General features: G+C 39.8%; 1 protein-coding gene and 1 pseudogene across 1 annotated transcript; both read right to left on the reverse strand.

Moving 5' to 3' along the window:
• Positions 1-186: 186 nt before the first annotated feature.
• Positions 187-13441, reverse strand: LOC129050390 (putative HERC2-like protein 3). Its single transcript, XM_063716514.1, has 7 exons — positions 13294-13441; positions 12807-12910; positions 9364-9493; positions 8528-8578; positions 8173-8324; positions 7283-7474; positions 187-271 (listed from the first exon to the last, which is right to left on the reverse strand). Exons 5-7 carry the CDS (start codon positions 8267-8269, stop codon positions 198-200), a joined length of 363 nt encoding a protein of 120 aa, XP_063572584.1. The 5' UTR covers positions 8270-8324; positions 8528-8578; positions 9364-9493; positions 12807-12910; positions 13294-13441; the 3' UTR covers positions 187-197.
• A 3239-nt stretch (positions 13442-16680) lies between these two features.
• Positions 16681-25631, reverse strand: LOC134760244 (E3 ubiquitin-protein ligase HERC2-like; annotated as a pseudogene).
• Positions 25632-27777: the final 2146 nt, after the last annotated feature.

Raw genomic sequence — 27777 nt, forward strand, 5'->3', positions numbered from 1 at the left:
GTGATGGTGCGTGCCTGTAATCCCAGCTACTCATGAGGCTAAAGCAGGAGAATCACTTGAACCCGGGAGGCAGAGGTTGAAGTAAGCCAAGATTGTGTCACTGCACTCCAGCCTGGGCAACAGAGCAAGACTCTGTCCCAGGAAAAAAAAAAAAAAGAAGTGCTCATGAGTGAAATTCTGACTTGCTTGCTTGTGCATCAGGCAGACTGGCGGTAACTCCTAAGAAACCTTGCATCAGGATTTGTGGAACCTCCTGAGAGAATCTCCATTCCTAGAAAACAAAGTCATATGAACATAGTTGGCCAAGTTATAAAGATTTTGAATCCAAGAAAATAGGGAAGAGTCAATTATGAGTACAGTTTGGTTTAACTGGTTTCCTAGACTTTCCACCATTGACTTAATTCAGAATATTATAGAGAAGAGGGGGAATTACAAGTAAAAAGTACATAGATAGATGTAGGTATAGACCTGAAAAGAAATAAAGCTCATTATTAAGTTACACAACTTTACTAAGGGGTCTAAAATATACTTGAATAAATGAAGAAACAACCGTAGTCCTGAATGAGTAGACTCAATACAGTAAAATGCTACTTCTCTCCAAGTTTATCTGTAAGTTTACAGCAAGTCCCATCAAAGTTCCCACAGAAAAATTTTTTGAAACATAACGAATGATTCTAAAGTTCATCTAGTGGCATAAATATCTATAAGAGCCAAGGGAGGCCGGGCTTGGTGGCTCATGTCTATAATCCTAGCACTTTGGGAGGCCGAGGTGGGTAGATTTCCTGAGCTCAGGAGTTCGAGACCAGCCTGGGCAACATGGCAAGACCCCATCTCTACTAAAATACAAAAAACTAGCTGGGCATGGTGTCACATGCCTGTAGTCCCAGGTACTCGGGAAGCTGAGGCACCAGCATTGCTTGAACCCAGAAGACAGAGGTGACAGCTGAGATCGTGCCACTGCACTCCAGGCTGGGTGACAGAGCGAGACTGTCTCAAAAAAAAAATAGCTAAAAAATTGTGAAGGAAGATAGAATTACTGTATGATCCAGCAATCCAACTTCTTGGTATTTATCCAAAAGAATTGAAATCAGGATCTCAAAGAGATATTTGCACACTTATTGTTTGCAATAGCCAAGACATGGAAGCGACCTAAATGTCCATCAACAGATGAATGGATAAACAACATGTGGTATACACACAATGAAATGCTATGGAGCCGTTAAAAAGAAGGAAAGCCTATCACACGCCACAATATGGATGAATCTTGGGGACATTAGGCTATGTGAAACAAGCCAGTCACAAAAGACAAATACTGCATGGTTCCATCTATATGAGCTATCTAACATAGACCGACTCATTGAAGCAGAAAGTACGATAGTGGTTGCCAGGAACTGGGGTGATGAGGAAATCAAGAGTTACTGTCCAATGGGTATAAAGTTTCAACCATGCAGAATTAAAAAGTTCTAGAGATCCGCTTTTCAACATTGTACTTATAATTACCAATACTGTACTATATGCTTCAAAATTTATTAAAACAGTAGATCTCATGTTACAAGCTTTTTAAACACAATTAAAAGAACTCTAAAATAAGTAAAATGAGAGGAAAATTGTTTCAATTAAGAATAGAGAATTGGCACAGCAATAAACAAATGGACCTATTAAAATGGAAAAAAAAAAAAAAAAAGTCCAGAAACAGATCAAGTTTAAGGACACAGTATAGCACTACAAATCAATGCGACAAATGTTTTGTGGGCTTTTTGTTTGTTTTGTTTTGTTTTTGAGATGGAGGCTCGCTTTGTCACTCAGGCTGTAGTGCAGTGATGTGATCTCAGCTCACTGCCACCTCCACCTCCCGGGTTCAAGCAATTCTCCTGGCCCAGCCTCCTAAGTAGCTGGGACTACAGGCACCTGCCACCACGCCCGGCTAATTTTTTGTATTTTTAGTAGAGACGGGGTTTCACCGTGTTAGCCAGGATGGTCTTGATCATCTGACCTCGTGATCCGCCTGCCTCGGCCTCCCAAAGTGCTAGGATTACAGGCGTGAGCCACCGTGCCTGGCTGATAATGAATGTTTTTTCTGCATTCTTTTTACAGAATCTTTTGTTATTTATTTATTTAGTCTTAATGCATTGGTTCATACTACCATTTCAATATTGAACAGAAATGGCAATAATAGATACTCATATTTTACTTCTGACTTCACAGAGAATGATTCAAATATTTCTCCTTTAATATTGAAGTACGGTTATTTTTGTAGATACCCTATGTTAATTTAAATGAGTTACCTTCCATTTTTAGTACGCTAAGAATAGTTTTTACGGTTACTGAATGTTTATGTTTTAAAAGTGTTGTGTTTTAAGTTTATGTTTAAAAGCTTATATGATGCATAATAGAAATGTTTATATAATTTTCCCTTTAATCTGTTATTGTGGTAAATTATATTTCTATTGTTTAATCAACCTGGTATTTTTAAGGCAAATTAGATTTGTTCATATTTACACTTTTATGTGCTACATAATTTAATACTAATTGTAATATATTTAAAAATTTTTTTCATGTTTGTTTATTGTTCTGTATATTCTTGTACTCTTGTCAGGTATAGCAATAAGTTTAATGAATTAGCAGAATGATTTGCAGAATACTCTTCATTTCTGTCATCTACTTTTGTATAGTTTTGGAATGATCTTACTGAAAATTTTATAATCTATAAAACCGGCTAGTGCTACTTGCTTTTTTATTTGCTACTACACCAATTACTTAATACTTAAATGATTATTCAGGATGTTTATTTATTCTTGATTAAATGCTGGTAAGTAATATTTTTCTAGATAGTTGTGTATTTCTGCTTATGCTTTAAATTTACTCAAAGTAATTAATAGTGTGCCCTCGTTTTCTTTCTAATCACTAAGTATGCCATTAAACACATTTTTATTCTTAATATTTATTTTCTGTGTAACATTTGTTGTTCCTTGATAAGCCTGAAGAGGTTGATAAATGTTATCACTAATTTTAGAAAACCAATTTTTGGCTTTGGTGATCCTCTTTGTTGGCCTAGTTTTCATTTTATGAATGTATTTTCTTATTATTTACCTACAATCATTGTGTTTATTCTTTTGCTGATTTTCTAAACTCATTAGAGTTCAACTTTCTTCTTTTCTAATTTATGCTTTTAAGGCTGTAATTTTTCCTCTGCATTGAACATTTGTTGTGTCTCCCACGTCTTGATGTGTACTATTTAATTATCTTCAGGTGTTAAGAAACTTGCATATTTTCATTATATATGGTCGTATAATTGATTTTTCTACAAAATGAAAATATTACATAATCTGCACTATCCAGTATGATAGTCACTAGTGGCTACTGAGCACTTAAAATGTGCAACTGAGATAATGAATATTTAATTATATTTACTTTAATTAATTTAAATATAAACAGCCATATGTCTAATGCCCACCTTATTAGACATCTCAAAATAAAAAAGAAATTAAACATGAGCTGATAGAGGATATTTATATAATAAACATGTTTTGATGCAGGATTTGTACTATAATGGTTGTTTATTTTTAAGCTGATTTATATAACCTAGTGGAGAAGCAGACCTGAATTATCCAAAAGAGGACAGAATCACAGGAGCTATATCCATGTAGACCAAATGTGAATGTGGGTATGGGATATAGTATAAAAGGGGAAGTTTTAGCATAATATAGAAGCCTAAACATTCATTCATAATAGCAGAAGATGAAGCACAGTGTGTGAGTACACATGGGTATGTGATGGGAACATGTTGTGTTTTCAGTATGTTGTCTCCCCTTCCTAATTATTGAATGATCCTTGTATTACTGAAGTGTGCCAATATTTCCAGCTAAAAAAAACTAATTGTCATAGCCACTCTTGCAATAGCTTTGGCCAGTGAGAATAGGCATGATTCATTGTCTGTAAGCAGTAAATCAAGAGATAAAAGTCAACCATTCTTCTGTTGACTTCTTTAGAATGAGGAAGAGTAGGCTGAAGTCCAACCAGCAATCTTCTATTTCTGGTATCCTAAGAATGGAAGACAATCATCATTTGTTTAATGAGTATGAAGCCACCAGAAGCGGCCATGAACTGTCTTCCTCCAGATATGTTTTAAGGTTATACTTTTTTTATGTGTTTACTAAACACAATTCTTGAAAGAGGCATCATTTAGAAGTGAGGTGTTGATAGTAATGCAAACTAAAATGTGGCTGAACAAGGTATTCAGAAAGCAGTTGGATAAGTTTCATATGGTACAAGACAGAGCTGGCATTAAGAAATAATAACCATCTGGTTAAACCATCATTTGATGTATATTTAAAAATGAACTATATGCCTAATGAGACTGTAAAACTAAAGAAAATGGCAGAAAATGTTGAAAACATGACATGCAGTAATAAGTGGCTCTTATTGCTACTTTTAGCAAAGTCCTGCGAGAAGATGAACTCAGATAAAGCTATGTGGGCTGCTTTGCAGTTTCTATGTTCCTTCTCTTCAGAAAAACAATATCCGGATGAGGTAGGAATACACATGATCCAGAGACCTCAGATTCCAAGTCAATATTTTGAAAAGCAAGACACTGTCATAAGGATTATCAGTTGCCTATCCAATAATCCCTTTCCCCATCTTCCATTGACATTGAATCACTCTGCTATTAGGAATGACCTATGCTCAGGCACCCATGAAGATGAAGAGATGATAAATAGTAAAAGAAGAAATGAGTTGGCTGGGCCCGGTGGCTCATGCCTGTAATCCCAGCACTTTGGGAGGCCGAGGTGGGTGGATCACGAGGTCAGGAGATCGAGACCATCCTGGCTAACATGGTGAAACCCCATCTCTACCAAAAATACAAGAAATTGGCTGGGCGTGGTGGTGGGTGCCTGTAGTCCCAGCTACTCGGGAGGCTGAGGCAGGAGAATGGCATGAACCTGGGAGGTGGAGCTTGCAGTGAGCTGAGATCGCGCCACTGCAGTCCAGCCTGGCCAACAGTGTGAGATTCCGTCTCAAAAAAAAAAAAAAAAAACTTTCAACAAAGAAAAGCTTAGCTGGTCAACTCTAACAAACATTTAAAGCAGAATTGACACCAATCCTCAAACTCTTCTAAAAACAGAATATATGGGAACACTACCTAGTTCATTCTATGAGGCCATTATTACCCTGATAACTGTAAAACAATAAAATACTGCTGAAAGAAATTAAAGAGGACAGAAATAAATGGAAAGACATTCCACATTCAGAGAATGGATGTTAATATTGTTAAGATGGCACTATTCCCCAAAACAATCTACAGATTCAATCCCTAGCAAAAATCCCAATGGTCTTTTTTGCAGATATGGAAAAGCCAGCCTTGAAGTTCATGTGAAAATGCAAGGGACTCAAAGTAGCCAAAATAATCTTAAGAAAACACACTTCTCAATTTTAAAACAGTACAAAACTACAATGTTTAAAACAGTGTGGTACCTGCATAATTATCAACATATAGAATGTGATAATGTAATTGAGAGTCCAGAAATAAACCTAAATATCTACAGCCAACTGATTTTTGCCAAGGGTACCGAGAACTTCAGGGAAAGAACAGTCCTCAACAAGTGGTATTGAAACAATCAGATAATCAAAAGAAAAAGGCTGGACTCCTACCTCACACTGTGTAAAAGAAATTACCTAAAAATGGACCAAAGATCTAAATATAAGAGCTAAAACTATAAAACTTACAGAAGAAAATATGAAGATAATCTTCATCAACCTTGTATTTGGAAATGGCTTTTTGGATATGTTATCAAAAGCATAGATGACAAAAGAGAAACAGATAAATTGAACTTCATCAAAATAAAAAACTCTATCAAAGGAAATACAATCCAGAGAACAGGAAAAAATACCCTCAAATTATATATCTGATAAAGGTCTACAGATCTGTGAAGGTCTAGTATACATGAAATTTTTAAAGAGTCTGAGGACTGGTGTTAATTCTTCTTTAAATGTTTGGTACACTTCTATAGTGCATTTATTGGTACAACAACAAGATGATGACAAATAACCCTATTTAAAAAGGAGAAAGGGGCTGGGTGCAGTGGCTCATGCCTGTTATCCCAGCACTTTGGGAGACCAAGGCAGGCAGATCACCTGAGGTCAGAAGTTCCAGACCAGCCCGACCAACATGGCGAAACCCCATCTCTACCAAAAATACAAAAATTAGCCAGGTGTGGCGGTGTGTGACTGTAATCCCAGCTACTCGGGAGGCTGAGACACGAGGAGCACTTGAACCCAGGAGGCAGAGGTTGCAGTGAGCTGAGATCGTGCCACTGTGCTTCAGCCTGGGTGACAGAGTGAGACTCTGTCTCAAAAAAATAAAATAAAAAATAAAGAGAAAGGGATTTGAATAGACACTTCTCCAAAGAAGATATACAAATGGCCAACAAGCACAAACATGTAAAGAAGCTCAATGTCATTCGTCATTAGTGAAATGCAAATCAAAATCACAATGAGATGCCACTTCACACCCACTAGGATGGCCTTAATCCAAAAAAACAAACAAAAAAAGAAAACCACAAAAAATAGTGTTGGCAGGGAAGTAGAGAAACTGGAACCCTGCAATCCTGCCCACTGGTGGTGGGAATGTAAAAATGATACGGCACTGTGGAAAAGTTTGGTAGTTTCTTAGTAAGTTACACACAGTTGTACCATATGACCCTGTAATTCCAGTCCTAGGTGTATAATCAAAAGAACTAGAAACAAGTGTTCAAACAAGTATTTGTATATAAATGTTCCTAGCAGCACTATTCACAAAAGTCAAAAGGCAAAACCAACCCAAATGTCCATCAACAGATAAATGAATAAACAAAATGTTATATATTCATACAATGAAATCTTTTTCAGCCATAAAAATAAAGTACTGATATATACCAAATGAAATAACCCAGACACAAAGGCCACAAATGGGATGATTCCATTTATATGAAATATCCAGGATATGCAAATCCATAGACAGAGAAAGCAGATTTGTGACTATCAGCGGCTGGAGAGCAGGGTGAGTCAGGACTGATGGCTAAATGGGGTGTATTTATAGTGATGAAAAAGTTCTACAACTAGACAGTGGTGATGACTCTAGAAAATTGTGAATATACTTAATACCGCTGAATTGCGATGTTAAAACGCTACATTTTCTGCTATTTGTGTCTTACCATAATTTACAAAAAGCTTAAAAAAAAAAAAAAAGAAATCAAAGCAAAATCTTGACGTTTTCCCAAAGGCTCTCAAGCCGGTGCAGACCTACCAATCAGGCGCAGTGCCGTCTGAGCGAGGGCCAGCGTGCTGGAATTGAGCAGGAGGTCGACATTGTTTGTGCCGTGCTGCAGGGTGAGCATGCTGAGCATCACCAGGAGGAAGCGGGCTTGCGGGATGGTCCCCAGGCTCGGTCCTGACACGTTCTCATTGGTGATGGTTTGCAGGGGAACCGGCTGGATACCTAATAAGCATTGACACCCACTGACATTTCTTGTGATGGATAGAAGAATAAACGTAACGCAGAAAGCACGGGCTATTACTTTAAACATCTGACTAATAGGCATTGACACCCACTGACATTTCTTGTGCGTGGATACAAGAATAAACGTAACGCAGAAGGCACGGGTGATTACTCTAAACTTCTGACTATTTTTCAGTGGTTTCCACAGAGTGGGCAGCTCTGTCATGCTGCACGATGGGTCTACCCCCTGTATTCTGTGCACAGGTCGTTCCATCTGTCTACAGGACTTAGCATGTTGCTCTCTGAATACACTGGTGCCCTATTCCATTCCTTCCATTTCAAATGTAAAAGTTATGTCTCACTTTTCCTCCACAAAACCAATCCAATCAACTCTCTGTAGATGCTCAAACTATACAGAAAATAAATATTAATATAGGACACAGACACTTTAGGATATGTGGTGATACACATAAAAATGTAAAAATGTAAAAATGTTATACTAGAGTACTTCAACATTGTGTCTCCTGCTAAATTTTAAAGTTTTGTTTAAAATCTGAGAAAGCTGACAGCAGCATAGATTATACAAGTACAAAGTACAAACACAGTCTTCTCAAAAGCAAAAATTGGCATTTGCAAGTTTCCACAACATATAATTAAAGGCAAACTATAAAATAACATTGATGCAACTGTTGACTCACCAAACTCTTTAAATTTGGCACTGGCATCCATCAAAACATTTCGAATGTTCTGAACAGCCCAAGCATACAGCTTGCCAAAGGTGACTTCCAGCAGCATCCGATTAAAAGGTGGGATCAAATCAACATCCTTTAAACAATCAGTAAGAGGTTCCCTTTCAAATAAAGATAAAGAATTTGACTCGGGACACTGCCAGACTTCTAACTGTTACAGAACAACATTTTGTTGCCACAGCTTCCTTAATTAAGAAAAAAATATGCTAACGTTTTACCCTATATCGATCCCCTCAGGAATAAGTCTTTGCCATCCACAAAACATCGCGTACTGCACAGATAGAAGTAAGAAATTCTTGCTCACCAGTTTTAAAATTGTATCTATCCCTTCCAGGCGAATCTCTGCTCTCTCCAACTGCAAAATATCAATGCATACAGTTAAGTGTTATGTATATTACCCAATGCAGACATGCATTTCTCATCAAATGTTACCTGTTTTAGTAGACACTTTCTCATTTTTTCCACATCCACCGGTTCCGCCTTAAGGGCAAATTCAGCAATTGTACTGAGGAGTGGAGACTGCGGATAAAGACCCTGCACATTCTGCTTCAACCACTTGTATTTGTGAACACCTGTAACAGTACTCAACAGCAGCTGCCATTTGTCCTAACAAAGGAAAACCATTTTCATCATTTGTCTACCCTATTTAATATTAAACTGTGCTCTAAAAGTTATTCAAGTAAAATATAAATAATGCTCATAGGTTTAAATTGGTTAAAATGTTAAATTTAATCATTAATACATGGTTTTAAAACTATGCTATAAATATAAGTGAATTTATAATCTCTATACTAATATATGTTGGAACAGGCTAGCTTGGCATACAAAGATAAGTTATGGTTCATTTTAATGGCCACAGGGCCCAGCACTGTTTCTGGAACAAAGAATATATTTAAGGAAGGAATGGTGAATAATTAATGATACAATCTAGTACCAAAAATAAAAGGAAACCCTTCTCCAGCTACAGCTCTGACCAAGACATCATAAGTCAAGTTCATGAAGCATCACTGGGGCCATATTTCTAACAATCGCCCGTCCCTCCCTCTGGATGCTCAGGTACAGAGGTACGAGACTGTGGATTCCTTTGCTATGTGCTATGATTCTATTCAGCCAACCTCAGAATCACAGAAAATACTGCACCTTGGGTGATTTAATTGCAATGGGTCTCTTGTCCACATTTATTGGACTGTGAGGCAAAATGCAAGCTTCTTCTAAATCACTCCATTTCCAATTTTTTCTTCATCATCTATAGATTCTGGCTTCTTAGGAACTGTGTTTTAAAACATCATTCACTATAAAAATCATATACTTAAATATTAATTTTAAATTAAGAAATACTTAGATTTACATGAAGGACAAATATTTCATTCAAATAAACATCTGAACAACATTATAAATTGCAATGCTCAACAACAAGAGTGAAATGATCACCCTGGCAGAACAAAAAGACAAAGTGAGAGTGCGACGAGGGGAGAAGCCCCGAAGCAGGGGAAGCCCGGCAGCCAGCAAGCTCTTCCTCAAGTGCCAGAGAGTGAACATTTGAGTCTTTCAGGCCATGCAGTCTGTTGCAAATACTCAACTCTGCTGCTGCAGCACAAAAAGTAACCACAGATAAAGCAATAGGTGTGGCTGTGCTCCCGTAAAACTCTATTTATGGTGCTACAATTTTAGCTTCATGTAGTTTTCATGTGTCAAAAATAATATACTTCTTTTAATTGTTAAAAAACGATTTCAAACTGGAAAAAAAAAAAAAAGGTCTTAGTCCATGGGCAACACAAAGCAAGCAAGAGGTGGAATTTGGCCCACAGTTCCTGGCTTGTCCGCCCTGGTCCAGTTCAGTGAGGTTCTGTTAGTGTGTAACTGAATCAATTGAATTCACTGTGATATGTGGAATTTCCTCCCTATATTTTATCTCTTTTAAAATTTTTGGTCTAAATCTCCTCAGCATATAATATAAAAAATAAGCAACATGATAATACACCTGGGCAGTAAAGAGCTAACATAGCAGGCCGGGGTTGCTCAGACCCTGCAAATTCCCAAGGAAGGTCTGTCCCTTCATGATTGGTCCTTCTTCTAGGAGCTGAGCTCTGAGCCCTTGGAACACCCTGCCTGATAAGTTTTTTGGTATACCTGACACCCAGGACCTTGTGGCAGTGGTCTGGCCAGGTAGTTTATGCTAATGATGTGACTTGCGAGGGACCACTTGTTTTTGCACTGGGGCACTGGAGTCTGAGTAATTGAGGTCAGTCACATGGGCACTGCCTGCATATGTGACTGGCCCCCAACAAAAACTCTAGACTCGAGGCTCAGGTGCGCTGGCCCGGTTAACATTTCTTCACACATGATGTGACACACTTGCTGGGAGAGCTAAGCACATCCACGTGACGCCACTGGGGAGAGACACCAAAGCTTGTGCCTAGTTTCCTCTGGACTTCCCTCCATGCACCCTTCCCTTTGCTAATTTTAATCTGTATCCTTTTTGCGGTAAAAAAACACAGCTGTGAGTATAACAGCTCTTCTGAGTCGTTTTAGTGAATCATCAAGCCTGAGAGAAGGCTCGGGGATCCCTGACACAGCAACAGGAATATTAATCACTTAATCTTTTCAAGTTACTTAATTTCCAAAAAAAAGAAAACCAGCTTGAAACAGCACACAATAAATCTATAAACCCACAAGAAACTCTAAAAGTGACAGTGTGGGCTCAGCACCCACGGATATGAGATGGCAAATGGTGGAGTCTCCCTCCCTCATGCCGAGGCAGCCTGTCTCCTGGGCCCGAGCTGAGTTCCTGCATGCCTGGGTTAAAGGAATCACAGAAGTGTGACTGCTGTGACTTCCTGATCCAGAGCACCCCTCGGATTCAGACAGGCTGTTATGGTGTAGGGTTTGTTCAGGAACAATCAAATTAGGATGGCTTCTAACACACTTTAGTCTTTCATAAGCTTATTGTTCAAAACACCCATCAGAAACTCAGTAATTAATACTGTTCAATAAGCAGGTTTGTGAGTAAATCAGTATAAGTCTTAAGAATATGATCAGAGGCCAGGCGCGGTGGCTCACGCCTGTAATCCCAGCACTTTGGGAGGCCGAGGCAGGCAGATCACGAGGTCAGGAGATCAAGACCATCTTGGCCAACATGGTGAAACCCCGTCTCTACTAAAATACAAAAATTAGCCAGGCGTGGTGGCACGTGCCTGTAACCCCAGCTACTTGGAAGGCTGAGGCAGGGGAATCGTTTGAACCTGTGAGGCGGAGGTTGCAGTGAGCTGAGATCGCGCCACTGCACTTCAGCCTGGCGATAGAGCAAGACTCCGTCTCAAAGAAAAAAAAAAGGATATAATCAGAAATTTCTGTAGTTTATTTATAATCACAAGTGACTAAATTCTAAGCATTTTTATTCAAATTTGGATTTAATGCAAAAAGATTTTTCTGTACCCTTACACAGCTACTTCCAGGAAAATGTCAGTAACTCTTTTAGCTTCCCTTTATAATTCTCCATGTATCAGAATACTCAATATTTCCAAACAAAAAACATTTCTTTAGAAGAACGGCAATAAGTTTAAATGTTCCCATTACATCTCATTACCAGGATAACTAATAAAATAAAAACACTTCCTTGTTCCCATCAATTTAGTAAAGATTATTTACATTTTCAACATCAATTTACTAGTAATCAAATCATACCACACTCAATTCCTAAACTGCCTCATTGTCTGATTGCTTGGAAAAATAAGCGAGATTTCTGTGCCCAAGTAACAGCAGATACCACATAAACCCACATGCCCAATAAAGCAGGCAGCAACCACACAGCCCTACTGCAGAAAAACTAAAGCACAGATACGTGATTTGGCTAGAATATTCCTTAGGAATCAGTTTCCAAAGTGACTGTACACCACGCTTCAGAAAGTATAATGAATTGTTACATGCACAAAGAACACACTGGGCAACAAAACTATGACAAGTATTCGATGACAAGTATTAGTGGACTGTGACCACACATGTAGAGGAAATGAAATTTATTCTAACAAAAATCTGAAAAAAGCAAGAGTTCAACTTTTCCAGTCACAGAAGATATTTACAGCAAAGTTAATTCTCTCCTTCATAAAATGCTTTAAGCCCTGCCCTAATGGCATTTAATACATTTTATTACTTGTGGATACCTAGAAAGCTAATCCCAATATATAAATTCTATGTGTTCGTGAATACATAGTAAGGACAAATTTCTATTGTAAAGAATTACACTTGTACATAGTTCTTCCCAAAAAATACATACCTCAAGATAATAAGCCATTCCAAATTTCTACATAAGACCAAAGTTTAACCTCTTTTCTTGTGGAACACTGTCTATATTTCTCACAATTGATCATTTAAAAAACAATCTTTCAAGACCAGTACATCACAGATCTCAACAAGAATAAATGTAAATTCATTTATGACAAAACTTCTAAAGGATCTTTATATTTATCTCTAATGCCCCCCAAAAGACTCAGATATCAGTACTTCTAGATCCAAATATTCCTATCACAAACACACAGAGGGTATCCCCTGCTATCCTCTGCATCACTCAAGGCATACAGCCTCACCTCCAAATATTGGCCAACACAAAACGCGTGCATGGATTCCCGAGTGTCTTCAAACTGCAAAGCAGCTTCCAAAGCTACCACTGGGTCTTCTCCTGCAAACTGAGCTGAAACAAAAAGGGAAAAAGCAACGTGAGTTCAATTCAGCTTGCCTGGAGAGCTATAGGAGAAATAGTGAGTAGGAAATAAGTTAGGTGCTTAACTCAAAAGTGAGGGTTACCACAGTATAATGACCTCCCACTGTCTCCCAGGGTTGCCTGGGCCGACTCAGAACTTGAAATGAGTTCCAAGTATTAAAATAAAAATGCATAATGAAAGGAAATTCTTCAAATGTGCTCAATTTGTTGATAAGACAGACACCAAAGCCACCGATACATTAAAGTATGCGGGGGCTGGCACAAAACTAAAGAAATCATTTATAAGCCAAATACTCTGCTTAGAATGATACAGGCTGTAACTTTTAACCAGGAAATAAGAAGTGTAATCTTACCAAGAATACTATTTCCTGTTAACGACTGTGTCTGGAAGTCCTTTATATCATATACTTTCCCGTCAATCACAGTCCAGAAACCTCCATCTTTATTATGGTTCTCCAAATCAGCTTTGCGTATAAGTGTCACTTCCTCATTATTTCTACAGTTCTGACCTGTAAAAAATGACTCTGTATATACAGAAACCAGAATCAGTCCATCGATCAATCAATAGGTAAAATGAAAAGAACTGTGTGAAAGAACTACAGCAGAAATAAAAAAATCCACAATCACAATGGGAGAAATACATATCTAGCTCTGAAACTAATACCACACATACAAATTCTATTAAATATAGAATGCTTTAAAAAAAAAATCTAGGCAGCACGAATATCAAATCGGGCCATGCCAGGCCACAGAGCAAATCTCAACAGATTTCAAAGAAATAAAGTTACAGAGCATGTGTGCTGACTACAATGCAGTTAAATTAGAAATAGGTTTTCAAAAATTCATTCAAAATAAAATAAAAATGACTGTATATACAGAAAATAAAAATATTCATCCACATATTTGAAAATTATAAAATACACTCATAAGTAACCCAAAATTCTAAGAAAAAATGACTATGAAAATTAGAAAATGTGTTCAATTAATAATCAAAATACTGCAGATCAAAATTGGTGACATACAACTAAATGCATGCTTGAGGGCATTTCTGCCTTTAAATGTGTATATTAGAGGGAAAAAGCTAAAAAAGAAAAGAAACACCAAATCAATAAAAGTCTATTAGTTCATAAAAATACTCAAAAAAAGAAAACCTGAGTGGTGGTCACCTATGCAAGTGCTAGGATACCAACTCAATATTACGAAAAATAGTTAAAGGGAGGTGGCAGTTCAAGAAGTCAAGCTTAGACTATGTCCTTCCTGTACACATTGTACCTCCTGCTAACCAGACAGCAGAGGGCAAGGTTGGTGGGGATTTTATAGAGGACACGCAACACATGAATTCCCTGGTCTAGCTTCACAGAACTAAAGCGGGAGCCACCAAGCACTACAGGCCTCCTGAGCCAACAGAAAGCATGCAGCATGACTCCAGACATAACACCGCCCTAATGAGCCTGAATTCAAATCCAACCAAACCTCTAGATCTAACCAGCAGATTAATGGAACTAACAGAAGAACATGTTGGTCTAGAATAAGAGAAAGCAATCAACCAAATTCAGAAAATGTGAAGTTCTCCAAAATAACCAACCTGCTTCTTTGAAAAAGAAAATGGTATGATCAGAGACAGGGAGAGGAGGGCCTGGAGCCATGCTGTTTGGGGAAAGAGACTGGAAGCATATATTAAGCAATGCCAATATGCAGAACATGCTCAGGTCCTAATTCAAAATTACCATCTAAAAAAGGCATTTTTGAGATAGTCCAGGAAAATGTAACATGGACTGCAGGTTAGATTAAGGAATCACTGTTAATCTTATAAAACAGGATAATGATATTGTAGGGTTTTTTTTTTAAATCCTTATCATTAAGAGGTAAAATGCCTTAAAATATTTTAAAGACAGAGTTATGCTTTAAAATAATCCAATCAGGCAGGTGCGGTGGCTCACACCTGCAATCCCAGCACTTTGGGAGGCCGAGGCGGGCAGATCATGAAGTCAGCAGATCGAGACCATCCTGGCTAACACAGTGAAACCCCATCTCGTACCACACCGTATTACCTCATTTAACAGATATGATGAAGCAACTGAACAGGCTATTTTTCCATTTCCATTGCATTTCAACAGAGCCCACTAAAAAGTACTATAAATGGCCCTTAAATGCTAATATATTTTAAAACGCTCAAACTATATCGAAGTCACCACTTTCTGCCTTAGCAGGCAAAATCCCAAAAGCCCACACACAAGGCTGGGAGGCCAGCAGCCCTATTGGTGGTGAGAGAAATCAAGACGTACAGGAGCAATCTGGTGACAACCAGCCCACACTAGATGCATCCCCACCTGTGCATGTGCACAGGCACACATACGTGCACACATGGAGGACACATGTTCCAGGTCAGGCCTTGCAAAACTATTTGTGTTTTTTGTTATTGTTGTTGTTGTTTGAGATGGAGTTTCACTTTCGTTGCCCAGCCTGGAGTGCAGTGGCACGATCTCGGCTCACTGCAACCTCTGCCTCCCAGGTTCAAGCGATTCTCCTGCCTCACCCTCCCGAGTAGCTGGGATTACAGGCATGTGCCACCATGCCCCGCTAACTTTTGTATTTTTTAGTAGAGACGGGGTTTCTCCAAGTTGGCCCGGCTGATCTCAAACTCCCAACCTCAGGTGATCCACCCACCTTGGCCTCCCAAAGTGCTGGGATTACAGGCGTGAGCCACCACACCCGACCCTCAGCACTATTTGTATAGCAACACTGTGGCAATAAGCCCAAGTGTCCACCAATAAGAGACTCACTAAAGAAAGATACATAAAAGACACATCCACACACTGAAGACTAAGCTGCTTTATAAACACAAAGAGCGACACTCTGATAAAATACTCCAGTATATATGGTTAGTAAAAAAAAAACAAGCAACAGAAGTAATGCAACATGCTACCACTAGCGTACTCATTCCAGAGAACAAGGAGGTTACAGAGGAGACTGAAAAGTCAGAGACAGCAGGTGGGAAATGGGTGGAAGGCGTGGGCGGGGAAGCGACAGTGTGTCTCTGCCTAGGTTTGATTTTTGAACCACGTGACTGTATTCCTTTTTTTTTTAAATGACTGTAAAACAAAATAAATGCTCTTCATACTAGAAATAAAATGTTAGCAAAATCTGCATTCAAAACTAGGATTACTGTTCTACACTGACAAAGTTCACTACCATTAGCAAAAGCAGTTTTCTCATTGACATAATGAGATACAACAGCCTGCATGAGGTCCTCAGCAGGCCTGCACCCTACAGGTGCTCCACACGTGCAAATCACTACTATTACCATTACTATTACATAACAGATATAATATATAATTATACTGTCACTACTATAACCAGCATTACATACTAACACAGCCCACGTTCAGAGTATAAAGAAGGCTGTGGAACCCCCTGCAGAAGGTGGGAGGGCCTGGGACTGTGGATAAAGGGGAGCTCTTTGGGACTGTGCCACCTGAACCTGGAACCTGGGCCCCCAGGTTGGGTCCCCAGGCCTGTGTGCCTCAGCTTGCTCATCATTCACTCTCAACACGGATAACACCTTCAACTGCAAACATGTTTAAAAAGCACAGGCCAGCTCCCCCTACCAATACCAGAAAAAGCAAGTCTCCACACAGGCCCAGGATGAGAACCTACAAGTGGTACTAGCTACAAAACACATGGAGAACAGGGTTCTTGCACACACACCTTATGAGATGTTGGAGAGCTATACGGCAAAGGCATCTACAGGGTGTAGCCAGACGGTCTAAAAGGGCCGTGACAACAACCGCCATTTGTTGCAGATCAATGGCAAGCTCATTGTCTTGTGGAAGGGTGAGGTACCTCAGGAAACTCTCACTGGGGCTCAGAGGGCCAGACAAAAGCTAGAAAGGAAAAGTAAACAAACATTCAGAAATGGTGGGGAAAATTAAAGTAACACAGTTAGCCTTTACCCACTCTTTATATGTTGGTATTGACTCATTTGACCCATCAAATGACAATGCTGATGATACAGTTATACTATACAGCTACGTATTTGTGCAGCATATAAACTGTGTAAATGTCTAAATTTGCGGTATACATGTACACAACATTGACTGTGCGTGTATACATTTATGATACCACAGGTAAGTTGAATCCACACAGATTACTAACATGAGCAAACCACCCTACAGGCCTAGGAGCCCTGGAGAAAGGCAGAAGCACCTCTGTGGGAACCCAGCACAGCATCTCAAGCTGGCCTCGAAATCTAAAACCAAAACCTTTATTTTAATCTAAACATTGCCCACTCTGGAGAACGCCGACTTTCATTTGCAAATTAAATCATAGTTCTAATTCTTCTAAAGGCAGAAGAGTCCTATTATCATTAGCTTAAAGACTGCCAAATAATAGAAAAATTAAACCAAAGCATGATATTGAAATGCCTAAGACTTTCCCAAAAAGATGCAAAATCCAACTTGTACTTGACCTGTAAAGACCAGCAGTCCTGGAGGTTTACGCCCAGGGCCCCACACGCCTGCTCCTCCCCCAGCTCGGCGTCCACACCTGTTAAGGGGGGAGCTGGTACTAAACAGAGTGATAGCTCAGGTGACATGCCCTGCACAGAGCCCAGTACATAGGAAGGACCAACAAAGCAGGCCGCTCTTTTCGTCATTCTTTTCTGGTATTGATTTAAAAGTGCGTGTTTCAAGCTTGGTTCTGTGCTGACAAGGAAGTCGGTGCTCACTGATCCGAGTCTTCTCCACAAACAAGTGACCTCCTATACCTGTCTAATCTGACTCACTGCTGTTACCACCAAACACACACATGCCAGAGAAAAACACTGCCGCGGACACACACGCTGGTCTTGCGTGAAAAATAAGTAGACTCAAGTGCCACCTACACACAAAGTTCCATCATGACACTCACGTACATGTCGCCATTGGAGTGAGGCATATCCTTCCTGCAAATGATGCTCTGGAACCTTTGCAGCAAGGGCAAAAGTGGGGCACTGGTGCCCTGGGCAGAACACTCATTGTCAGTCTCCTGTGCCCCGCTGTCCCACAGCTGAAGCAACAACAGGATGGCAGACAACATTTGGCTAAAGGAGAAAACATATTTATTCCTTGTAAAAACAGATTAACTTCTTTTCTTCATGGTTGATCAAAAATAAAAGCAAACAGCTAGATAGAAGTGAAGCAATACTTGGGATATTAAAGGAAATGAAAGTAAAGCTGTGGTAATTAAATCACTGAATTGACACCGAGACTTTAGCATAAGACATTGCCTTCTGCTGATAGGAAAGACCAGTCAAGAAGCTCAAAGAGCACGTTTACATGGAACTTCTAGGATCTTAAATTCATGGAATAAAAATAATTAAATGAGAAAAACTGAAAGAAAAAAAAAGAACAGTTCCCAGGCTAGAAAACTGAGCATAAAAGAGGAAGAGAAGAAAAGGTAAAGAGAGAGCGAGCTCTGGGACATGGTTCTCTGGTTACAGAGCACCACATCTGCTGCAGTCACACACGATTTAGTGAAATGCACACAACGCAACAGGTATTTGGACACAGAGGTGCTTCCCCAAAGCATTTCCAGTCTGCGGCAGCCCTCACCTCAACGTGCCTCTCTGCACAGCCAGCTCCAGCAGGATGGCCAGGGCCAAGTGCTGGTCCTGCAGGGGGATGCTTCTGGCCCTTTCGTGCCTGGTGTTCCATGAACATCCCTGAAATGAAAGCAGTGGATGCAGGAACAAAGCGACCTCCAGAAAGACAGTATGCTTACAATCACACTTAACATGTTTACTACACACTCCCTCCCAAGGAAGGATATATTTTTAATATTTAGAATCAAGTTTCTGAGACTTGCTACTCAAATTTTTCAGAGATTTTTAAAGTATACAATTAACTTACAGAAATGTATTTTATTTAAAGTGTTCATTCAGATACTATATTACAGTAGATGACATACTCCAAGTGTGTGAAGCATGAAATAATTTATCTCATTATCCAAAACATAAGCAGAAGAATAGCTATCTTTTCCAGTTTCAATGATGTGTAAGACTATACCAGTATCAACCTCCTCCTACAGAATTAGAGAACCAATTTCTAAAACCACCTGAGGATCTGGAGGCAAAATGTCTACACTAATTTCTATCTCTGATCAAAGATTACCTGGTTGCTTACTCCATACCCAGCTCTCCAGAATTGACTTGGCCCTATATACAGGTGCAGGAGTTTCATCTTTTTTCTCTTTGTCATCCAGATCTTCTTTCTTTGTTCCACTTGATTCGACACTATCATCTGCAGAATTAAAATTTTTTTAATCTGTAATCGCTTTTCAGAATGCCATACCATTAGTCTCTGCAAATGTCCCTCCCCGAAAAGTTACAACACACATCATTAACTGAACGTTTGACAACTTAAAAATAAAATACATCAATCATACCTCTAACAGATCCAGTATAATTTTCATAAACAAACCAATATATCAGCCAGGAGTGGTGGCTTACGCCTGTGATCCCAGCACTCTAAGAGGCCGAGGCGGGTGGATCACGAGGTCAGAAGATGGAGACCATGTTGGTTAACACGATGAAACCCTGTCTCTACTAAAAATACAAAAAAATGGCCAGGTATGATGGTGGACGCCTATAGTTCCAGCTACTCGGGAGGCTGAGGCAGGACCATGGCGTGAACCTGGGAGGCAGAGCTTGCAGTGAGCTGAGATGGCACCACTGCACTCCAGCCTGGGCAAAAGAGCAAGACTCCATCTGGAAAAAAAAAAAAAAAAAAGAAATCAATATATCAAATTATTTAAAGTGTGTCTTCCAAAATGATATTTCATTAACTTCCTAGTAGATTTCACAACTGAGAAACTTAGTTTTTGATATTTACCTACTTCAATTTCACACCAATTGCTTTTATCCAGTGAGTCCCAGTGCTTGCGTACCCATGGGAAAATGGAGGGTGTAGAAAAGGAGTACAATTCAAAAATCTTTTAACTCTTTACAAGGCCCTACTCCACTGCCAACTGGGAAGCACTGCTATGCAGGGGCACTGTCACTGATAGCATAATTCAAGAGCACTGGGACAAAAAGGAAAAGCTGAGAAAAATGACTTTAGGCCACTGAATGTAAAGTTTCAGTCAAAAACAACTGTCATAAAACTCCTTACATAGTAAGCGAAGAGAAGAGAGAAATAACCTTAACCTTGAAGTCTAAACACCTTCCATCACAGAAGGCTGTGACTAAACATCTAAACAACATAATTAGAAAAATGTATCTCAGTCGGTGAAAGACATGATATCCCATCCAGGTTACAAATAATGAGTATCTAAAAATCTCTAAGGAAACAGTTCCTCTGTTTACAACATTTCTGACACCAAATGTATGGAATTTTGCACCAAGCAATTCTCCAGTTCTCTGCGACACCCAGCTGTGTGTCCCACAGTGCAATTCAATTCTGAAACTAACTACCTAGAATTAGCACAGACCCCACAGGTTAATAACAGCAGAGAAAAGGTGAATGCTGAAAAAAATATCCAAAGAACTAATGGCTGAAAACTTCCTAGGTTCGGCAAATGACATAAACCTAGGCAGATTGAAGAATCTGTGCAAAGCCCACACAAGATAAATCCTAAAGGAAGCCATGACGAGGCACATCATAATCAGCTGCTAAACACTAAGGACAAAACCTTTTGAAAAGTGCCACAGAAAGTAGATATAGAAGAATGTCTTTTGTGGCCTGAAATTAAGACCAAATATTATGTGCTGCCTTGAGATCGGTAAAATCAAGAAGGCCTCAATAGCCTAACCACAAGGTCTCCCTGGAGCTCTGCTCTCAGGTATAAGATCCCAAAGCCAAACAACCTCCTTATCATTGGAGACCCGACCCCAGCCTGCTCATCCCTGCCGGCCCAGAGATATTCAAACAAGCCAATCACATCACCCTCCTGTTACTACAAAATATGTCTCCCACAGCCCCTGGTGGTTCACTCTGTTCCCAAGTGCAGCCCCCATGTGGCATGCGGTCTCCCCCACCCCCAGGGCTGTGAGCATGTGTGACTAATAAACTGCTATTTCATCTGTGCAGTGTCGGTGTCCTATGTTCAGCCATCCCATATCCCTAGGGCAGGCATCTTCTAGGGTTATAAACAGAACTTTAATCAACCTCTCCTTGGTAATTTCACTGGTTCCATGATACAGCTTTTTCTGTGCAAAAGATCTGAACAGGAACTTCACAGAGGATACAAGAGTGGCAAAGAAGAACATGATATTCAGCATCGTTAGCCATTACGGAAGTGCAATTAAAACCGCAATGAGATCCCACTAGACTTGTTAGAATGGCTCAATTGAAAAACACTGGTAACATCAAGTGCTAACAAAGACACAGAGCAACAGAAACGTGACAGATTGCCAGTGGGAATGCAAGCTAAAACAGCCTCCAGTTTACCAAGGTAGACACCTCATGTCACAGAATACAGAGTAGAACCCAGCCAGGAACACAGCTCAGGTGAGAACACAGGTGCTGGCTCTAAATGCCACACTCTGCCCTATGTGTGTGTGTGTGTGTGTGTGTTGTGTGTGTGTGGTCACTAACCACAGCCCACTGGCCAAACCCAGCCCACAGCCTCTTTGTGTATGGTCTGAATGCAGAGAAAGTATTTTACTTTTGTTGTTGTTTTGAGACAGAGTCTTGGCTCACCACAACCTCTGCCTCCCAGGTTCAAGCGATTCTCCCAGGTTCAAGTGATTCTCGTGCCTCAGCCTCCGAGGAGCTGGGATTACAGGCATGCATCACCATGCCCGGCTAATTTTTTGTTTTTAGTAGAGATGGGGTTTCACCATGTTGGCCAGGCTGGTCTTGAACTCCTGACCTCAGGTGATCCGCCTGCCTCGGCCTCTAAAAGTGCTGGGATTACAGGTGTGAGCCACCACGCCCGGCCACTGTATTTTATATTTTTTAATAATTGAAAAACAATCAAAAGGAAAACAGTGTTTTGTGACTTGCAAACATTCTGAGGACTTCATCTTTTGTGTCCATAAATAAACTTTACAGAATGAACGTCCCCTGCCCGCTGACGCAGTATTGTCTGTGGCTACTTTGGCACTACAGCTGCAAGGTCCCATGGCTATGACAGAGACCATAGGGTCCATTGAGACCTTAAAATATTTACTATCTGGCCCTTTAGAGAAAGTAGGCCACCCCTACCCTACATCTGGCTATAAATTTTACACATTTGACAAATTCTGAGACCCTGTCTCAGAAAATAAGATAAAATATTCATAGTCTTAATAATGGAAAACAAAAACATTTATTGAATGTCAAAATATCTCCCTAACACCCCGAATCAGTTGGGATCTACATAAAGAACAATTACGCTCTGCTTTCTAACCATGATTTTTAAAAGAACAAAGGACAAAAAAATTCATGAAATGTGAGCCAGCCATGGTGGCTCATGCCTGTAATCCCAGCGCTTTGGGAGGCCAAGGTGGGCAGATCATGAGGTCAGGAGTTCAAGACCAACCTGACCAAGATGGTGAAACTCCATCTTTATTAAAAATACAACAATTAGCTGGGCATGGTGGAGGGTGCCTATAATCCTAGCTACTCAGGAGGCTGAGGCAGAGAACTGCTTGAACCCAGGAGGCAGTGGTTGCAGTGAGCCAAAATCATGCCACTGCACTCCAGCCTGAGCGACAGAGCAAGACTCCCTCTGAAGAGGAAAAAACAAAAAAATTCATCAAATATAATGAATAAAACATATACTTTGGATTTTGCCATGTACTTAGCTTTTTTTCTTAGAGCACCTTTTAGAACTATTGTTTCACAGAAAACACTTTGGGAAATGTTTTAATTTATAAACAAATACTGGAGGGCTAGGAAGAAGAGGTTAAAACTTTTAAAAATATACAGAATGAATTACTGATACAATAAAAAAAAAAAAAAGGTTGCTGATTCCTGTCTTGGAAGACACTGTCATGTGGACACTCTTAGCCTCAGCATCCACAGGTCCAGAAAGGGAAAATTTCAAGTCAGAGAGAATTCTCTATATATATACCATTTATTTGGAACATTCAGCCCTCAAGATCCCAACACCATGACCTCAGTTTCAACACAATTGTCCTTAGTCCTCATGTCACTGCTTTTGGTGCTGCCTGTTGTCAAGGCAGTGGAAGCCAGTGATGCAACTGCTCTCTCGTTAAAAGGTGTGGTTCTCAGTATTACAGGCATTTGTACTTGCTTGCGGGTATATGCACAAAAGAAAAAACTGAACAGATGTGACTTTGAAGGGCCTAATGAATGAAACCTCACTCCGAGAACCTTTGTGCTACTGAAACTAAATGTAAGCTTTGGTGTCTGAAAATTTCCAAGAATTAGTAAGTAGGAGAGTTTTACTTTCTGAGTTGACTCCATGAAATGGGAACAAATTGGTACACAAATGGATTTTGCCCAGAATCCTAGGAAATCACCACTGTTCAGTTGTAATCACTGCCTCCTAAATCACTGAGTCTGTTCTCTGTATTTTATTAGACTTCTGTCATCTCCCAAGTTAATATTGTATTTAGATATCCAATAGTCAGCTAAAAAGGGAAACATTTATCTCTGGGAAGAAAAAAAATCATTTAGAAAAATGTATTCAGTGTATCTAATACTGAAATGGAGAAAAGACTTAATGTTAAAGGGAAAAAAAAACACTATAGACATTGACATAGAAAAGAGATTTAATGTTAAAAAAAAAACTTTATATTAACTGAGTAACACCTCCTGATGAGAAGTGCTATATTAAATATAAACCCAATATGTTGTTTAAAAAAAAAAAAGATGAAAATCAAAAGCACTATGCAGAGTGAAAGAAGCCAGACACAGAAGAACCTGACTACATGATTCCATTTATGGAGTTCTAGAACAGGCACAATTTGTCAATGCTGGAGAAACATCAGGCCAGCTATTGCCTCTGGGAAGAAGGGGCAGGACACCAGAGAACTTTCTGAGCAAGAGTCATGATAAAGATGTGGGTTACACAGGTTACATTTGTCAAAACTTGTGAAATGGTAAACTCAAAATAGATGCGTTTCATTATACATAAATTTTACCTGAAAGTCAAAAACAAAGTTAAACTAGAATCAATTACATACATGAGTGTCTGAGGAGCTAGGTGAGACAAACAGCAGATGGACAGACAGCAGGATGTGGAGCCAAATACAGTGGCAGAACATGGAGGTGGGTCTGCAGCCACTCATTGTACACGTCAGTTATTGTGTGTGTGTGTATGAATGTTTTCAAACAAATATAAAAAATAAATTAAAAAAAAACATGGGTAACTCTGCTTGACACTGAAACTGAAAAGAGAGACTAATACTTTTTCCCATGGTTTGTTTTGTGTTTTTTGTTTTTTTTTTTTTTGAGATGGAGTGTCACTCTGTCGCCCAGCCTGGAGTGCAGTTGCACAATCTCTGCTCACTGCAACCTCCACCTCCTGGCTTCAAGCAATTCTCCTGCCTTGCCCTCCCAAGTAGCTGGGATTACAGGCGCCCACCACTATGCCTGGCTAATTTTTGTATTTTGTAATAGAGATGGGGTTTCACCATGTTGGCCAGGCTTGTCTCAAACTCCCAACCTCAAATGATCTGCCCACCTCAGCCTTCCCAAAGTGCTAGAATTACAGGCATGATCCACCGCACCTGGTCCCCATGTATTTTCAAGTGGACACCATTCCAATTCATTCCACAAAAGAAGAAATACTTGCCGGGTGCGGTGGATCATGCCTGTAATCCCAGTACTTTGGGAGGCTGAGGCGGGTGGATCACGAGGTCAGGAGATCGAGACCATCCTGGCTAATACAGTGAAACCCCATCTCTACTAAAATACACAAAAAATTAGCCAGGCGTGGTGGCGGGCGCCTGTAGTTCCAGCTACTCAGGAGGCTGAGGCAGGAGAATGGCGTGAACCTGGGAGGCGGAACTTGAAGTGAGCCGAAATCGTGCCACTGCACTCCAGCCTGGGTGACAGAGCAAGACTCCATCTCAAAAAAAAAAAAAAAGAAGAAGAAATACTTTCTTCAGTCTAACGCTCTCCCAACTGAGCTATTTCAACTTAGAATAAATACTTTCTAAACTGGTAGCTTTATCCACATTGATGACTCTCAAGTAGGGGGACCAACAAACTTCAACAACGGTTCTCAACCAAGGATCTTTTCAGATTCAACAAGTTTAGGGTGTATACAAGCACCCATTTCTTTTAAACCTCAATGGGGACTCTGAAACACAGCCACTGTTAGGAACAACCTAATGATAGTATTATTGAGCATTCAAAATTACAATGCTAAATAACATTGTTCAATGGCATTTCCTTGCAGGCCAAAGGCTTCCAAAAAGTGTTTAATACACCCCCAAAGAACACCACAAATGCAGCAAGATGGTTTTGCAATAAAAATGCCTTCAAATCACATAAAACAATAAAATCCAGGCAGCTTGTATTAACTACCATTTTAGACAACAATCTCCAAAGTAAAAAGCAAAACTTCAAAGAGTTAAGCTCAAAGCTCTTGTTCCTATAGCACATTACAAAATTTCTATAAAATGCATTTTATAATGGTCTTTACAAAATAAAAAACACTAGTTAAAGTCCCTTACCTTTTCTAGGAGGGAGCTCTCCATTCTGGGTTGATTCAGTTCCAGTGTATACAATTTCTCCATCTTTAACCATTTCATTCCACAGACCACACAGCCCATTTCTTGAGAATACAAGCTGGCAATGATAAACGAGATAAGCTTACAGAGTGCTCACACTCACATTGCAATTTTTAAAGAATGATATGGAAAAAAAATCTCAATCCCCCTTATGTATTCAATCATTCGGTAATAAAATCAATGATTTACTGAATTAGTGACTTAATCATTTTACATTTCATGGAAGTCATTCAAGAAATATAAATGAAAAGGTGCATAACAGTGTAAATACTATGCTACCTCTTATGTAACATACAAGAAAAAAGACACATGGTCGGGCGAGGTGGCTCATGCTTGTAGTCCCAGCACTTTGGGAGGCTGAGCAGGGCACATCACCTGGGATCAGGAATTTGAGACCAGCCTGGCCAACATGGTGAAACCCCGTCCCAACTAAAAATATAAAAAAATTAGCTAGGCGTGGTGGCGGGTGCCTGTAATCCCAGCTACTCAGGAAGTTGAGGCAAGAGAATCGCTTGAACCCAGGAGGCATAGGTTGCAGTGAGCTGAGATCGCGCCACTGCACTCAGCCTGAGTGACAAGAGCGAGACTCAGTCTCAAAAAAAAAAAAGAAAAAAGAAAAAAAAGACAGACACACAAACACACACACGTGCATGTGCTCTGAAAAGATAAACCAAAAGCAAGTGCCAATGACTACCTTTGGGGAAATGGGGAGGGGACATGGACAAAGGCAGCAGGACCAGAAAAAGCAACAACATTGTGAGTATACTTTATAAGTCTTTACTTCCGAAACATACATGACTTTCATCCTCAAAAATTAAAATTAAATCATAAAAAAGCAAAACCTACAACTGGCAACAAGCAAATTAACCCATGCATATACAAAGAAAAGTAGGTCAAGGGACTTTTGAACTATATATCATTAATAGAATATACTATAATGAAAAATAAAATCTTTTATTTATTGGTATTGATAATATTGTCACAATTTTAGAACTACTTCATGTTGCACAATAAAGCAATGTAAATACAACAAAACATGTTTATGATAAAGTATTAAATGTTATTAGAAATTAAGACTTTAGGCTGGACATGGTGGCTCACACCCGTAATCCCAGCATTTGGGAGGCCAAGGCAGGTAAATTACTTGAGGTCAGGAGTTCATGACCAGCCAGGCCAACATGGTGAAACCCCATCTCTACTAAAAGTATAAAAAATTAGCCAGGTGTGCTGGTGCATGCCTGTAATCCCAGTCACTCAGGAGGCGGAAGCAGAAGACTAGCATGAACCCAGGAGGCAGAGGTTTCAGTGAGCCGAGATTATGTCACTGCACTCCAGCCTGGGTAAACAGAGTGAGACTCCATCTCAAAAAAAAAAAAAAAATTAAGGTTTCCAGTGGAAAAGAGGAAAAAAATCATAGAAATTTTGAAAAACAAGTTAAATTGGAAAGCTATGAACTTTATTTTTGAATATATTTGCTTACTCTGTTTTTTGAAAGGACTAGAATCAAAGGCAATCGGACAGCACGCACCCAGATTTTGGTTTCTCAGAACCATTTCCCAATAAAAGATGCTAGGGCTCTTGGGAAAATAAATAGATTCAAGGGCTAGGGCAGACAAAGATGAGCCTGGAATATCTTGTTTCCTCAAAGAAAAAGCTGTTAATGTCCAGGTGCGGTTGCTCATGCCTATAATCCTAGCACTTTGGGAGGCTGAGGTGGGCAGATCACTTGAGGTCAGGAGTTTGAGACCAACCTAGCCAACATGGTGAAACCCTGCCTCTTCTAAAAATACAAAAAGTAGTTGGGCATGGTGGCAGGTGCCCATAATCCCAGCTACTCAGGAGGCTGAGGCAGGAGAAGAGCCTGAACCCAGGAGGTGGAGGTTGCAGTGAGCCGAGCCTATGCCACTGCACTCTAGCCTGGGTGACAGAGCAAGACTTTATCTCAAAAAAAAAAAAAAAAAGCAGCTGCTCAAAGACTGATAGGGACTCCTGGCTAAATTTATAATAATTATAATATCTGTGAGCATCAAAATCAAAAACGCCTTTGCTTGCTAACATCTGTGAGTCAGAAAAGGCTTCCCACAACAGGAAAAGGGAGCATTTCAGACACTGGGGGAAGGCATCCATTCTGAAAACTGCGTATGTGACAGAAGCTCCCTTGTCTGGCAAA

The sequence above is a fragment of the Pongo abelii genome, chromosome 16, assembly GCF_028885655.2.
Source record: "Pongo abelii isolate AG06213 chromosome 16, NHGRI_mPonAbe1-v2.0_pri, whole genome shotgun sequence".
NCBI classification, from domain to species: domain Eukaryota; kingdom Metazoa; phylum Chordata; class Mammalia; order Primates; family Hominidae; genus Pongo; species Pongo abelii.